The following is an 11505-nucleotide window of genomic DNA, read 5'->3' on the forward strand; positions in this document are numbered from 1 at the left end:
GCGGGCAGCGGGGCGCGGCCTGCGCCGACCTTCGGCCGGTGCCGGAGTCCGCGCTCGGCGGGGGGAACGGGCCCGGGCCCGGGGGCCGTGAGGGGCACCGGGGGCGGAACGGGGCCGTGGTCGTGGCTCGGGAGCCGCTTCCCCGGGCTCCCCGGGCCGCTGTGGTGGCGGGGCCGGGCCGCCCAGCGCTCCGCCCCGGCCTGCGGCGCCCCGGCAGCGCGGCGGGATGGCGGGCGGCTACGGGCGCTACCGGGCCCTCATCTTCACGGCCATGTTCGTGGGCTACACGCTCTACTACTTCAACCGCAAAACCTTCTCCTTCGTCATGCCCGCCGTCATGGCCGAGGTGCCGCTGGGCAAGGACGAGCTGGGTGAGTGCCCGGGGGTGGTGGGGGGCTGCGGGGTTGCCGTTGTGCTGGGTTTTGTGGCGAGCCGCTGGGTCTCGCTCTGTGTCTCGCTTCAGGGCTCATCACCAGCAGCCAGTCCGCAGCCTACGCCATCAGTAAGTTCGTCAGCGGAGTCCTGTCCGACAGCCTGAGCGCCCGCTGGCTCTTCTCGTCCGGCCTCTTGCTGGTGGGTCTGGTCAACGTGCTCTTCTCCTGGAGCTCCTCCGTGGCCGCCTTCGCCGGGCTCTGGTTTCTCAACGGGCTGGCTCAGGGGCTCGGCTGGCCGCCCTGCGGGAAGATCCTGCGGAAGGTGAGTGCCCAAAAACATCCAATGTGTCACAGCTCTGCCCACGGGGCCGCTGCAGGTGCTGCAGGAAGCGCTGGGGATTCAGGACCCACGCCTGTTCCTGCCTCCTTCGAGCCAAGGAGGTTGAAACCACCTCCAGCTGTTGCTTTCTGCTGCCTGCGGGCAAGGTTCTGTGCATGAGATCCTTTTTTTTTTTTTTCTTAAAGAGTTTGTTAGTCCTATCCCATAGGTATCTTGGTTTAAACTAACTTTGATGCCCTGTGTCCACTGGTAGCAGACTTTTCCCATTATAGAAAACATCATTCCTTGGGACTGAGTATTTAAAGCATGAAAATGGAGCTCACCTCATCTCTGTGTTGTTCCCTGCTGGGCAAGGGAGTGATAAACATTTCTGCATCTGTACTCCCAGTGAGCCTGGGCATTGCACACTGCAGCCTGTTCAGGTAGAACAACAGCAGGTGGAGAAGCAGGATGAGTCAAGCCTCTAAGCTGCGTGCATTTGTTTTTTCTGATAATCTGATTGGAACACGTTTTCTGCTTTATGGAGGGGAAGGAGTTTAGTTAGCTCTGTGCACAAACCTTGGCACTTCTGAATTCTGCTAGGAGCACTCAGGTTTGGTGGAAACAGAGAAAGTGATGCAAATGAAAGATCTGTGTACTTTCCTTCCTACTTAAAAATTACCTTGTGATCTGGTAATGTGAATGCAAGATTTTTAGAAATAAATGAAATCCAGGCATGCACATACTTGTGGGAAAGGGGGTGATGAACAACCGTGTGCCCCTTCTGTGTGGCATCTAACTCTACAAGCTAGACGAGCTGGCAAGAAAAGGACTGTCAGAGATGGTTGTGTACACAGGGTGGATGCTCTTGAATGATGGAAACACACGTAGTATTTTCTGAAGGTGTTTGTGAATGTAGATCTCAGGCGTTTTCTTGTCGACAACAACCATCCAAATGGTTCTGGCTCTGAGGGCACAGCGCAGTAAAGAACTGATCATGCCTAATACTTAATGCAACAGCAAGTCCTTAAGTTACCCTGCAACTCTCTGCTTATTTATTTGTGGTACTGTGCCAGCAGACATTTCCAGGAGGACGCTGCTCCTATCAAGTGAGTATGCAGAACCGTGCACTCTCTTCCATCCCATGTCTCAGTTTCATGGAAATGGAAATAATCCCGAGCTGGCTCATGGTACGAACACCTGTCAAGCTCCTATGACTGACACTCGTGTAACATTTGGAGTTTTCTGCATGGCTAAGGTAGAGAAGAGTTGGCTCTCACTTTATTTGGTGCTGTAGACCTGTGTTCGACTTTCCCAGATCCCTCGTTATGGGCCTTTATTGCAGATTTTCAGATGCAACATCGTGTTCATGATATTCTTTCTCAGACCTTACTCCATTTTTTTTTGTTGTTGCACAGTGGTTTGAGCCTTCCCAGTTTGGGACTTGGTGGGCAATCCTGTCTACAAGCATGAACTTGGCTGGAGGCTTAGGCCCCATTGTTGCTGCTCTTGTGTCTCTCCACTACGATTGGCGCATGACTTTGTCCTTCTCTGGCTTCATCTGCGTGGTTGTCTCTTTTGTTTGCCTTGTCCTGATTAAAAATGAGCCATCGGATGTTGGGCTACCCAACATTGAACAAGGACCCAAGAAAGGGAAGAAAGGTGAGCATGAGACTTTGTTGTAAGCGTGCAGCCGCGTGAGATGGTGCAGTACCTGCTGTCTGTGTTCTGGTACGAGTATGTCGTTCTCAGTGCATCGAGCTCTCAGACCTTTCTTCCTGAAGTTACTGCTCAGCAGGATACGTGTAAGGGATTGTGTTCAGCAGCTTTATTCTGGTAGCTACTGAGCTGTTGTTTTTAGTTAGAAATCATACATAAAATAAAAACGTGTGTGTGTTTTAGTTTCTTTTATATATATATATATATTTACATATATATATATATAAAATAACATGGTTTGTAACTAAACTAAACTAAACATGGTTTGTAACTACATATATTTACATATATATATATAAAAAATAACATGGTTTGTAACTAAAACACAAAAAGATACATATATATATTGGAAAAAAAAACCAAACATACAGCAAACCACAGTTTGTAGAGGGGAGCCTATATTTGGGCTTCTGAAACTGTCCAAGTGCCATGCAGCAGAGCAGAGGAGGAGTCTGCCCCCCACTTCGTTCTGTTCTTTGCTCTACCAATGCCAGAGCTGTTGCCGAGATGCTGATGGCCATTTCATCTCCCTGCCTGTATTAAGTCCTCATACTAAGAGTTACCCCCCTGGTTTTCTTGGGGCCGAATATTCTGGGGCTCTTGCAGCACTTGCTGCGGGCTGAATATTCTGGGGGGTACTGGACAGAGAGGAAAAAAAGTAGCAGCAGGCAGGGGCTCCTTAAGCCTTTCTTCTGTGTTGCCAGAGGACAAGTAGTTCTCCCCTCACCCCTCCATGGGTTCTCTTGACCCCTGGCTTGTGGTGGACTCTGCTCAGTGTTTTTTGTCCTAACCTAGGACATCTGGTTAGTAAATGTTTGTTCAGACCACTGAGTATGATGCTTCTCTGAAAGCAGAACAGGTAGAGGAGAATTGCAACACAGGTTTGCTGTAGAATTTTAAAGGTTCGTGGAAACTCATCCTATTGTCCGTACTGCCCTGTGATGTCCGTGCTGTTAGACTGCACCTCTTGGTGTGAGAAAACAGTATTGCTTCCCCAGAGTGGTCTCTGGGGAGAGAGTGGTGGTGTAGGTGTTTTGGGAAGGCTTGATGCAAAAATCAAGGTACAACTTAAAAGTCAGCATCATCCCTTCGGTATAAGTAGTGTCTTCTGTATGCTGTGCTTGAAATAGTTTGCAAAAAATCTGGAAAAACAGATATTTTTAATTATCGTTGTTTAAAGATTCACAATCTTCCTGTCTTTACTGGCAGTCATAACACAGAAAATTCCCGGGGGTAGCATTTTGATTATGGTTTTTGAAATCATTAATGAATATGGCATAAATTGACAGAGAAGATTCTGTAATCACTGCAGAACCAGGACAAGGGGAAGGTGAAGCCATTCACTAGCAGTTGCTTTGAGTATCTTCCCCTTTAAGGATGTTCTCATGCATGAATCTTGCTTGCACAGTTTTCTGTACTGCCCCCGTGTCGGTGTGGCTCAGTGGCTGTGCTCCAGTACGAGTAAGGCTCCTCCTGATCTTCCTCACAGGTTCTTCTAGCGAAAACAGCACTTTGACAGAGCTGCTCCTCTCGCCATACCTTTGGGTGCTCTCAACAGGCTACCTGGTCGTTTTTGGAGTGAAAACATGCTGCACTGACTGGGGACAGCTCTTCCTGATCCAGGAGAGGGGACAATCTATGCTTGTGGGTAAGACGCAAAGTTCCATTTTTAAATTTTAATTCCATTTTAAATTCCATTTTTGCAATTTGGAAAGCGTTGCAGAGAGCTTGACTGGGTACAGCAAAAGGACCCGTGTGCTTTCACTTGCTTTGTCTGCTTGGACACGTAGGTGTTGAAATAACGTGCTGATAAAAGTTACTGCGTGTGCTGAATGCCTCAGTGCTGCCTCGTGCCAGGGCCCTGCTGGGACCGGCAGCCCGGTGGTATTCCTGCCCCAGGAAGATCCTGGAGGATCTTTTCCAGCAGAGGTGCCTGAAACTCGCAGTGAGCGTGGTCTGAAGCACTGCAGCTCTGCGGTTGTGTCCAAACCTGACAGTGTTCTTTGCTTCTCCTGTGTTCTAGGTAGTTCCTATATGAGTGCCTTGGAGATCGGGGGCCTGGTGGGGAGCATTGCTGCTGGATACCTCTCTGACAGAGCAGTAGCAAGAGTAAGTCACCTGGACACTGGGATGTGCTGGGCAGTTAACTTCGTGCCAATTTCAGCGTCTTCAGAATTTTGGGAAATGTGTGTGCCAGTATTATTAGGGATCACAATGTGATGGGAGATTTAAGATGTTTCATCTGTTTTATTTACCTTTTTTTTTTTTTTTTTTTTCTGTAAACTCCAAATTTCCATGTTGAAAGACAGATGGGGTTGTTGACTGTTGTCTTCTGTCTGGAAGAAATAATTAAAACCCAGCAGTGGGATCTGAAGTCAAATTTAGGGTAGAAAGAGGGCACAACCGATAGCAGAGAAGTATCATTCATCGCTGTAAGAGCTTCCTGTTTAGTTTAGTGGATTCTTCTTAAACCAAAATCAGAAGTCTCACTACAAGATGTGCTTTTGATGTGCCACTTGTGTTTCAGGCTGGTCTGTGTGGATGGCATTAGCCACTACGAATATAAATTGGAAAGAGTCCTTCCAGGCTCTGACTCTGTTTTTGTTCCCGTGTTACAGGTTGGTCTGTCAAGCTATGGGAATCCTCGGCACACGCTGCTGCTGTCCATGATGGCAGGGATGTGTGTTTCCATGTTTCTTTTCCGGGTAACAGTCACGGGCAATTCTCCCAAGGTAAGCCATGCACACGGGCAGGGTTAGTTTTTGGGGGCTTCAAAGGCTGACCAGGTGCTGACTGGGAATCAGCGTGGAATGGGAAGCTCCCCTTTCCAAAGGAGTTTGATCTGACTGCCGGTTTGAATTGTAACCAGTTGCTTAAGTTCAGTCAAAACTACGTTTGAGTTCTGCCCTTGCCTCACTGCTTCAGCCTCTTTAGTTCTTTTACTTCTTTATTTTCAAGATTTCCATACCTCTTCTGTCATGTAAAATAGTATCATAAATAAAGGGAAATGTTTGTGTGGAGGACAGTGGTTGAGAGGTGTAAACCAGTTAAAGATTAAAAAAAATAATTTTGGCAGAGAGTAACTCTGGGCAATTTTTGTCTATGTCATAACATTGTGTTATAAGAACTGCCTCTGCAGGGAAACATCGGGTGATTTTGCTGAGTTGATCAGCAAGAATTCGAACTTAACGTTGCCTACAGCTTTTGATAAATGAAGCTTTGAAGCTTCAGTAGGGAAAAATGTGACAGCATCCTGGAGTCTCAAGCCAGCCTAGAAATAGGAGTCTGGTTAGTAATAATGAATGTGTTTACATTTTGGAAGAGGCGTCTGTCGTGTTGATTCTCAGCATTAAAACTAGCTGGCAGTCTTTCTAAAAAGCATTGTAACTCACACAGTTGTTCTGGGTGCAGTGTGGCTGCCAGGTTTGTTAAGGAAGGGAAGAGCGATACACGTCTGTGTAGGAGACTGCAGGAACAGTGAGCTTGATGAAAAAGCTGTACAGAGAACAGTATCATTTGCATTTCGACTTTAAAATCAAATGCCGAGAAATGATGGATTTGCATTCTGACTATTTGTAAGCGGTGAAGTTTTAATGAGGCAGAAAGTGCACGTAAATTCTAGGAACAGCCCTTTAACGGTGAAGAATTTGATGACAGGAAGCATGACAGTTTTCTTCACCCTTCCCAAGAACTGTCAATGTGCATTTTCTTTCTTTGCACTAGAGAGAAATGGGCTAGCACAGTCCGTGTTGGACTGCTGCTGCCTAAATTGGCTTGGGTAGTCTGCATTACTGGCTGTAGAATAGATGTGATTTGCATCTGTCCTAATGACTGCTAAATAACTGAAATTTATTTTCTGCATTTTACTCTTTCCTTCCTCAGGAAAATCACTTCTGGACTGTAGCCTTGCAACCTCTAGCTGATCTTACAGGCCTAAAAGAACAAGAGGTTTCTGCCTTGCATTTCTTTCTTCCTCTGCCTGTTTCTGCTTTCACTGAAATGCCTTTTTCCAGTCCTGAAAGGTTGGTTAGTACTACAGACTTTAGAACCAGGGCACTGAGAAGATTACTGTAAGTTTTGTAAGAGAAACCTTTCTTATAACCAGCTGACTACACTAACTGACTGTAAAAAGTCTGAATTCAAAACTCTGTTTCAAAAAATTTACGTAAAAAGCTCTGAGGACAGTTAACGGATTTTATGAGCATGCTTAGAAGGAGTGATCCTGCTCCTGCAGGTGCTGATCTGCATACATTTGGCAAGTTCTTTTCTAACTCTGTTTCTGTTCCCCATCTGGAAAATAAGATGGTACTTAATCCCTCCTGGGCATCTTGAAATGGCTTTTATTGTTCCTAAAGTATAAAGCATGCTATAGTCTTGAGATGGTAGAGTCACTTATCCTTTGTTGTCCTCTCACAAGTAATTAAAAAACTACCTGGCTCAGAATTTTTCAGTGTAAGCTGACACTGAAGTTGAAACTGTTGGTTTTGGTTTTTCGTTACTGTTTTGCTTTTTCTGTTTGTTATTTTGGTTTTGTAACATAGAAGCTACCAACTAGTGGCTTGTCACAAATTAAGATCCTCTGATCAGTTGGCTTGCGTCTAAAACGAGAATGGCTTTTTTTAGTCAGGTGTCTCCTGATTCGTTTTGAAAAGTGAGCTGATTCACAGCTCTCCTCTGTCGTTTCGCAGGCTCGTTGCCCATCTTTCTTCTATGTTCTGGTTCTTTCTTGCCAAGTGGCGCATGTCGTGTACACGGCTTAGGGGCTGAACTGCAGGAGAGGAAATTTCGCACTGGCTAACTTTGGCGTGCTGGAGATGCAGCTGAGCTGTAGGTACATGGGGTCTGTCACCAGCTTGAGCTCTTCTGTCTGCAGGCCAGGGAACTGGTGTCAGCTGCAAAATCTCAGAACCTCTTCCTTTTACTCTGCGTAGAATCTGTGTAGTTGCTGGCTGACAGTGTAAGATGCAAAGATCCCATTTCTGATCTCGCTTGTTTTGACAGCTGTGGATCCTGACTCTGGGAGCTGTGTTCGGGTTCTCCTCCTACGGGCCGATCGCTCTGTTCGGGGTGATAGCCAACGAAAGTGCCCCTGCCAACCTCTGTGGCACCTCTCATGCCATCGTGGCTCTCATGGCCAACGGTGAGTTGTGCACATCTCCATTTTCCCCAGAAAATGACCACTACCCATGTTTGTTCTTGATGAAGCACGGTGTGACCTCAGGTGCCAAGTTATCGATCGTGGCAAGGCAGCTAACAAACAGACAGGACGGAGTTGGGCGTCCCAAAGACGTTTCCTGGCGTATGCGATGGGTTTTGTCATGCACTTTAAGTTCAAACTAGGCCTGAGGAATTTTTAAAACTTAAAAAAAAAAAAAAAAAAGTATCAACAGATAAAATTGAGAAGCTTGAGTGTTGCTACTTTTCTGTTTCTCTTCCTTACAGTTGGGGGCTTTCTGGCCGGACTGCCCTTCAGTACCATTGCCAAACACTACAGCTGGGCCACGGCTTTCTGGGTGGCTGAAATCACCTGCACTGGGAGCACCGTGGCTTTCTTCTTCCTGCGGAACATCCGCACCAAAATGGGCCGAATTCCCAGGAAGGCTGACTGAGGATAAGCTGCCTGGTGAAAAGGATGCTCCCGTGCTGACACAAATTGTATTTGTTTTTTATTTAACTGGCCTAGGAGTGAGTTTAACTATTGCTGCAACCTACGTAAAAACGTGTCAACTTCTCATTTGCTTTCATGTGCCCAAAGGCACAAGGTTCCTGCTGATTGCTTTATCCCTTGAGATGTGATAATTCAGCCAGTCCCCACGTGCAGTGATTGCACTGTTGGACCTTTTCCCAGCACTGTTGGTGAAGCAGGCAGCTTTCACGGCCCGAGCCACTCAACTGAAAGTGCTGTAAAATGCCTGGCTGGCTTCAGGTGCTCTCACGTTTAGTTTCGTTCTCATTGTTGGTCTCAATCATTAACTGTTAATTTAGCCTCCTTGTTCAGGGACACTGACGTGCACCTTTTCTACACTCATTCATCCTTTGCAGCCGCTGTAAATGCGGCTGTCTTGGTTGGCTTGGGTGTGAGCTCTCTGCTTTCTGCCCTGGAACTATGACAGACCAGTGAATAATTATTGCAGTACAGCTTCACAGCTTTACCCAGGATTTATTTTTTTTTATAAGCTAGGGCGTTGTTATGCTCTGGACAAGTGGATCACTAATGGAGTGCTGCGATGCGATTGTCCTCAGCACTTAGGAACAGGCACGTTTCCAAGAAATGGTTGGTAGTTCAGGGGAAAGCATTTAGAGAAGCTCCTTCTGTTGAACTGATCCTGCCCAGTGTGATTTCTGTGTACAGTGTTAATGATTTGCAAAGCAGCAGCTGCTGCCAAGTCTGATTTGCAGGGTGTGCTCTGCAAGCTGCTAGAAAAACTGACTCTGCAGCAGGCATTGCAACAGCAGCTGCCGCTGGCACACATCTTCTGCAGCTGGGTTTTACGATAGCTGCTATTTCTAGTATTGCCTTGTATTTTATCAGTAAAAGATGCGTAGCATAGGATGTTTTCAGGCAAAAACTGCATCTCTTATGGCTGTGGGTAAGGGCTTGAGCTATCTCAGAGAGGCCTGAGCAGGAATATCGCTGACGGCAGGCAGCACTGATCTGTCCAACCCACCACATCTGGCAATAAGTAGACTCAAGTTTTTAACCGGGATTTTGTTGAATATCCTTGCATTTCCCCCAGAAAGATGTATCGATTTGGGGGTACTGGAAAAGGGGAGTTCAACTCCTGAAGAACCACACGTACTTTGCTGAACAGCTCGGTTGCAAGAGTAGACGGTCAGTCTTAATTAAAATAATGGAAGCAAATTGCATTTTGTACTTAATTATATGATCTTTTACTATCTGTGAAATAAAAATGGAGCAGTGTCGCAAGGGCTCTGTTTGTCTTCTGAAGAATGGCGAAAGCAGAACCGTCTGAAACAGTTTGTCCTCGTGAGGTGGTCCTGGCACCAACTGCCCCTTTAACAGAACACAAGGAGCCCTCCACCTCTCTAAGGAATGTTTATTACTTTTACACAGAAACCCTTAGCAAAATCATAAGTTAGAACTATACAGGAAAAATACATATATACAAGTACAAAACGGAAGGGAACAATTGAGTGCAGTAGGGCCACAGAGCCTACACCACATCTTTCTTACTCAGGGGTAGGGGAGCTGCAACAGAAGGTTCTGTGGCCCAGAAGTAAACAGTAGTAATGAATTGTTCAAGGTAAATTTTGTGAATGGGCCAGAACGTTATCTTGGCAGATATGAAGCATGTTTGGGAATATGCAGTCTGTGCTGTGGAAGAGGGAGATCTGGGAGAAGAAAAAGGCCCCGCTCTTTAGAGAAAGGAATCTGGGCAACAAGGAACACGTTTTCTACGATCCAGGTCCAAACGATCCAGCTTTCTCTGCTACCTCCAAAGCAAGCTTCAAGTTCTGATCAAACAATTCGCATCTGAAATATTCAGAAAAATAAGAAAAGGGGGGGGACTTTACTTATGGAACAAGCTAAGACAGACAGCATCTCTGCACTGGCTTGGCATCCTTCAAGGAGAGATTCTGTCAGGCAAGAGCCAACGCCTGACTGCTGTCAGTCCTTGGCTTGGTTGTCAAATAAAGTTAAAGCTTCTCCTACAGGTTCTGGCACTACGTTGGGGTTATACCAAGGGAAAGCATCTCCCATTTCTCCAGAAGAACAGCACTGGACAAGGCACAGCTCAGCGTCACGTACCTGCAGCACATACCCCGTTTTCCCCCTTCTGTCCCCTTTGTCTGCTTTGCTCCTGAAGGCCCGTGGCAGCACGTGTTCTGCCCAGGTAGAACCTGAAGAGGGTGTGTTACTAAAAGTGGGCTTCTTCCTTACCTGATTGGCATCTCCAGGGAGTAGAAAGGATTCTTCAGAGCAAAGTCGGAGTAAATCTCATAGATCTTGCGAAGAAGGGCGTCGATCCCAGCTTGCCTGGGGTCAGCCAGCACGACGAATTTGATCCCTGGAGGCACAAGGAGCAGAGTGAGGGAGGTCAGGCCATGAGGCAGCCCCACAGAGCAGCAGCAGCAGCGGTGCACTGGTACCTGTCAGCGTCTGGAAGCAGTGCAGCTTGAAGGTGTCGGTCTCCAGCATCTCGATGCCAGAGCTGCCCACCTCGGGGGAGAGCTGCGAGCCGATGGCGAACAACCTACGGGGGACGGGGATGGGGACAGGGCGCTCAGCACCACCACCCTCCCCACCGCGCCCCCCGGTCCCCCGGCGGCTCACGAGTGGAACATGGAGGCCAGCATCAGCTTCTCGTTGGAGGACAGCCGGTGGCGGCCGAAGCGGATGGACACGGGGTAGTTGGCGGGGTTGCTCAGGAACTCCAGCACGTCCTTACCGTCGGCCGTGAAGCGCCCGTTGACCTCAGCACCGTTGATAGCGAGCACGGCATGACCCACTGCGGGGAGGGCGGTGTCAGAGGCACCGGCCCGGTCCCTCATGGTGCTCTCAGACCCGACCCGGCCCCCTCAGGCTCGGGTCACCCCCTCAGGCCCTGCTCCATGCCCTGAGGCCCAGTTCGGTCCCCTAAGGCCCTGCTCAGTCCCCTCATGCCCGGGTCGCCCCCTGAGGCCCTGCTCAGTCCCTTCAGGCCCGGCTCGGTTCTCTGAAGCCCGGGTCGCCCCCCTGAGGCCCTGCTCGGCCCCCCCAGGCCCTGCTCAGTCCCCTCAGGCCCGGGTCTCCCCCCCGAGGCCCTTCTCGACCCCTCCAGGCCCAGCTCGGCCCCCCCAGGCCCTGCTCAGTCCCCTCAGGCCCGGGTCTCCCCCTCAGGCCCATCCCGGTGCCTCAGGCCCGGCCCTTACCTCTGATGCCGTCTCGCTGCCCGAAGGCGACGACGACCCTCTCGTCTCGCGGGCGCAGGACGAGGTCGAGGGGGTAGCTGAAGGTCTTCTCGGTGTCGCTGCGCGGCACGTAGTGGTCCAGCTGGTAGATGAGGCCGCCCGCCTTGTTCACCACGTAGACGCTGAAGATCGCCATGACACCGCCCTGCCGCCGCCGAGCCGGAAGTGACGCCGGAAGTG

The 11505-nt window shown here is 48.8% G+C and overlaps 2 protein-coding genes across 5 annotated transcripts; one reads left to right on the top strand and one right to left on the bottom strand.

Annotated features, from left to right (window-relative positions):
• Positions 1-59: 59 nt before the first annotated feature.
• SLC37A4 (solute carrier family 37 member 4) lies at positions 60-9336 on the top strand. 3 transcript variants are annotated; one of them, XM_082778063.1, is made up of 9 exons: positions 62-371; positions 464-696; positions 2112-2355; positions 3902-4060; positions 4436-4521; positions 5031-5144; positions 6295-6360; positions 7414-7552; positions 7855-9336. In XM_082778063.1, the coding sequence occupies exons 1-9, from the start codon at positions 227-229 to the stop codon at positions 8019-8021; spliced, it is 1353 nt and encodes a 450-aa protein (XP_082634189.1). In that variant the 5' UTR covers positions 62-226; the 3' UTR covers positions 8022-9336. The 3 variants fall into 3 exon arrangements, with proteins under 3 accessions (XP_082634191.1, XP_082634189.1, XP_082634190.1); XM_082778065.1 differs by lacking the exons at positions 7414-7552; positions 7855-9336 and adding an exon at positions 7101-7187 and having other exon boundaries at positions 60-371; XM_082778064.1 differs by lacking the exon at positions 6295-6360 and having other exon boundaries at positions 64-371.
• Positions 9337-9386: 50 nt separating this feature from the next.
• On the bottom strand, positions 9387-11492 carry TRAPPC4 (trafficking protein particle complex subunit 4). Of its 2 annotated transcripts, none has more exons than XM_082778068.1 (5): positions 11287-11492; positions 10718-10883; positions 10525-10628; positions 10316-10442; positions 9387-9907 (listed from the first exon to the last, which is right to left on the bottom strand). In XM_082778068.1, the coding sequence occupies exons 1-5, from the start codon at positions 11459-11461 to the stop codon at positions 9829-9831; spliced, it is 651 nt and encodes a 216-aa protein (XP_082634194.1). In that variant the 5' UTR covers positions 11462-11492; the 3' UTR covers positions 9387-9828. The 2 variants fall into 2 exon arrangements, with proteins under 2 accessions (XP_082634194.1, XP_082634193.1); XM_082778067.1 differs by having other exon boundaries at positions 10709-10883; positions 11287-11490.
• Between the last annotated feature and the right edge of the window lie 13 nt (positions 11493-11505).

Source organism: Aythya marila (assembly GCF_965140915.1).
Source record: "Aythya marila genome assembly, chromosome: 23".
NCBI classification, from domain to species: Eukaryota; Metazoa; Chordata; class Aves; order Anseriformes; family Anatidae; genus Aythya; species Aythya marila.

Coding starts and splice junctions, on each gene's coding strand:
- SLC37A4 (XM_082778063.1), top strand. CDS start 227: ATGGCGGGCGGCTACGGGCGCTACCGGGCCCTCATCTTCACGGCCATG. Junction 372..463: donor GCTGGGCAAGGACGAGCTGG/GTGAGTGCCCGG, acceptor GTCTCGCTTCAG/GGCTCATCACCAGCAGCCAG. Junction 4,522..5,030: donor CTGACAGAGCAGTAGCAAGA/GTAAGTCACCTG, acceptor CCCGTGTTACAG/GTTGGTCTGTCAAGCTATGG.
- TRAPPC4 (XM_082778067.1), bottom strand. CDS start 11,461: ATGGCGATCTTCAGCGTCTACGTGGTGAACAAGGCGGGCGGCCTCATC. Junction 10,629..10,708: donor CTGGCCTCCATGTTCCACTC/GTGAGCCGCCGG, acceptor CGTCCCCCGTAG/GTTGTTCGCCATCGGCTCGC. Junction 10,443..10,524: donor CTGCTTCCAGACGCTGACAG/GTACCAGTGCAC, acceptor TTGTGCCTCCAG/GGATCAAATTCGTCGTGCTG.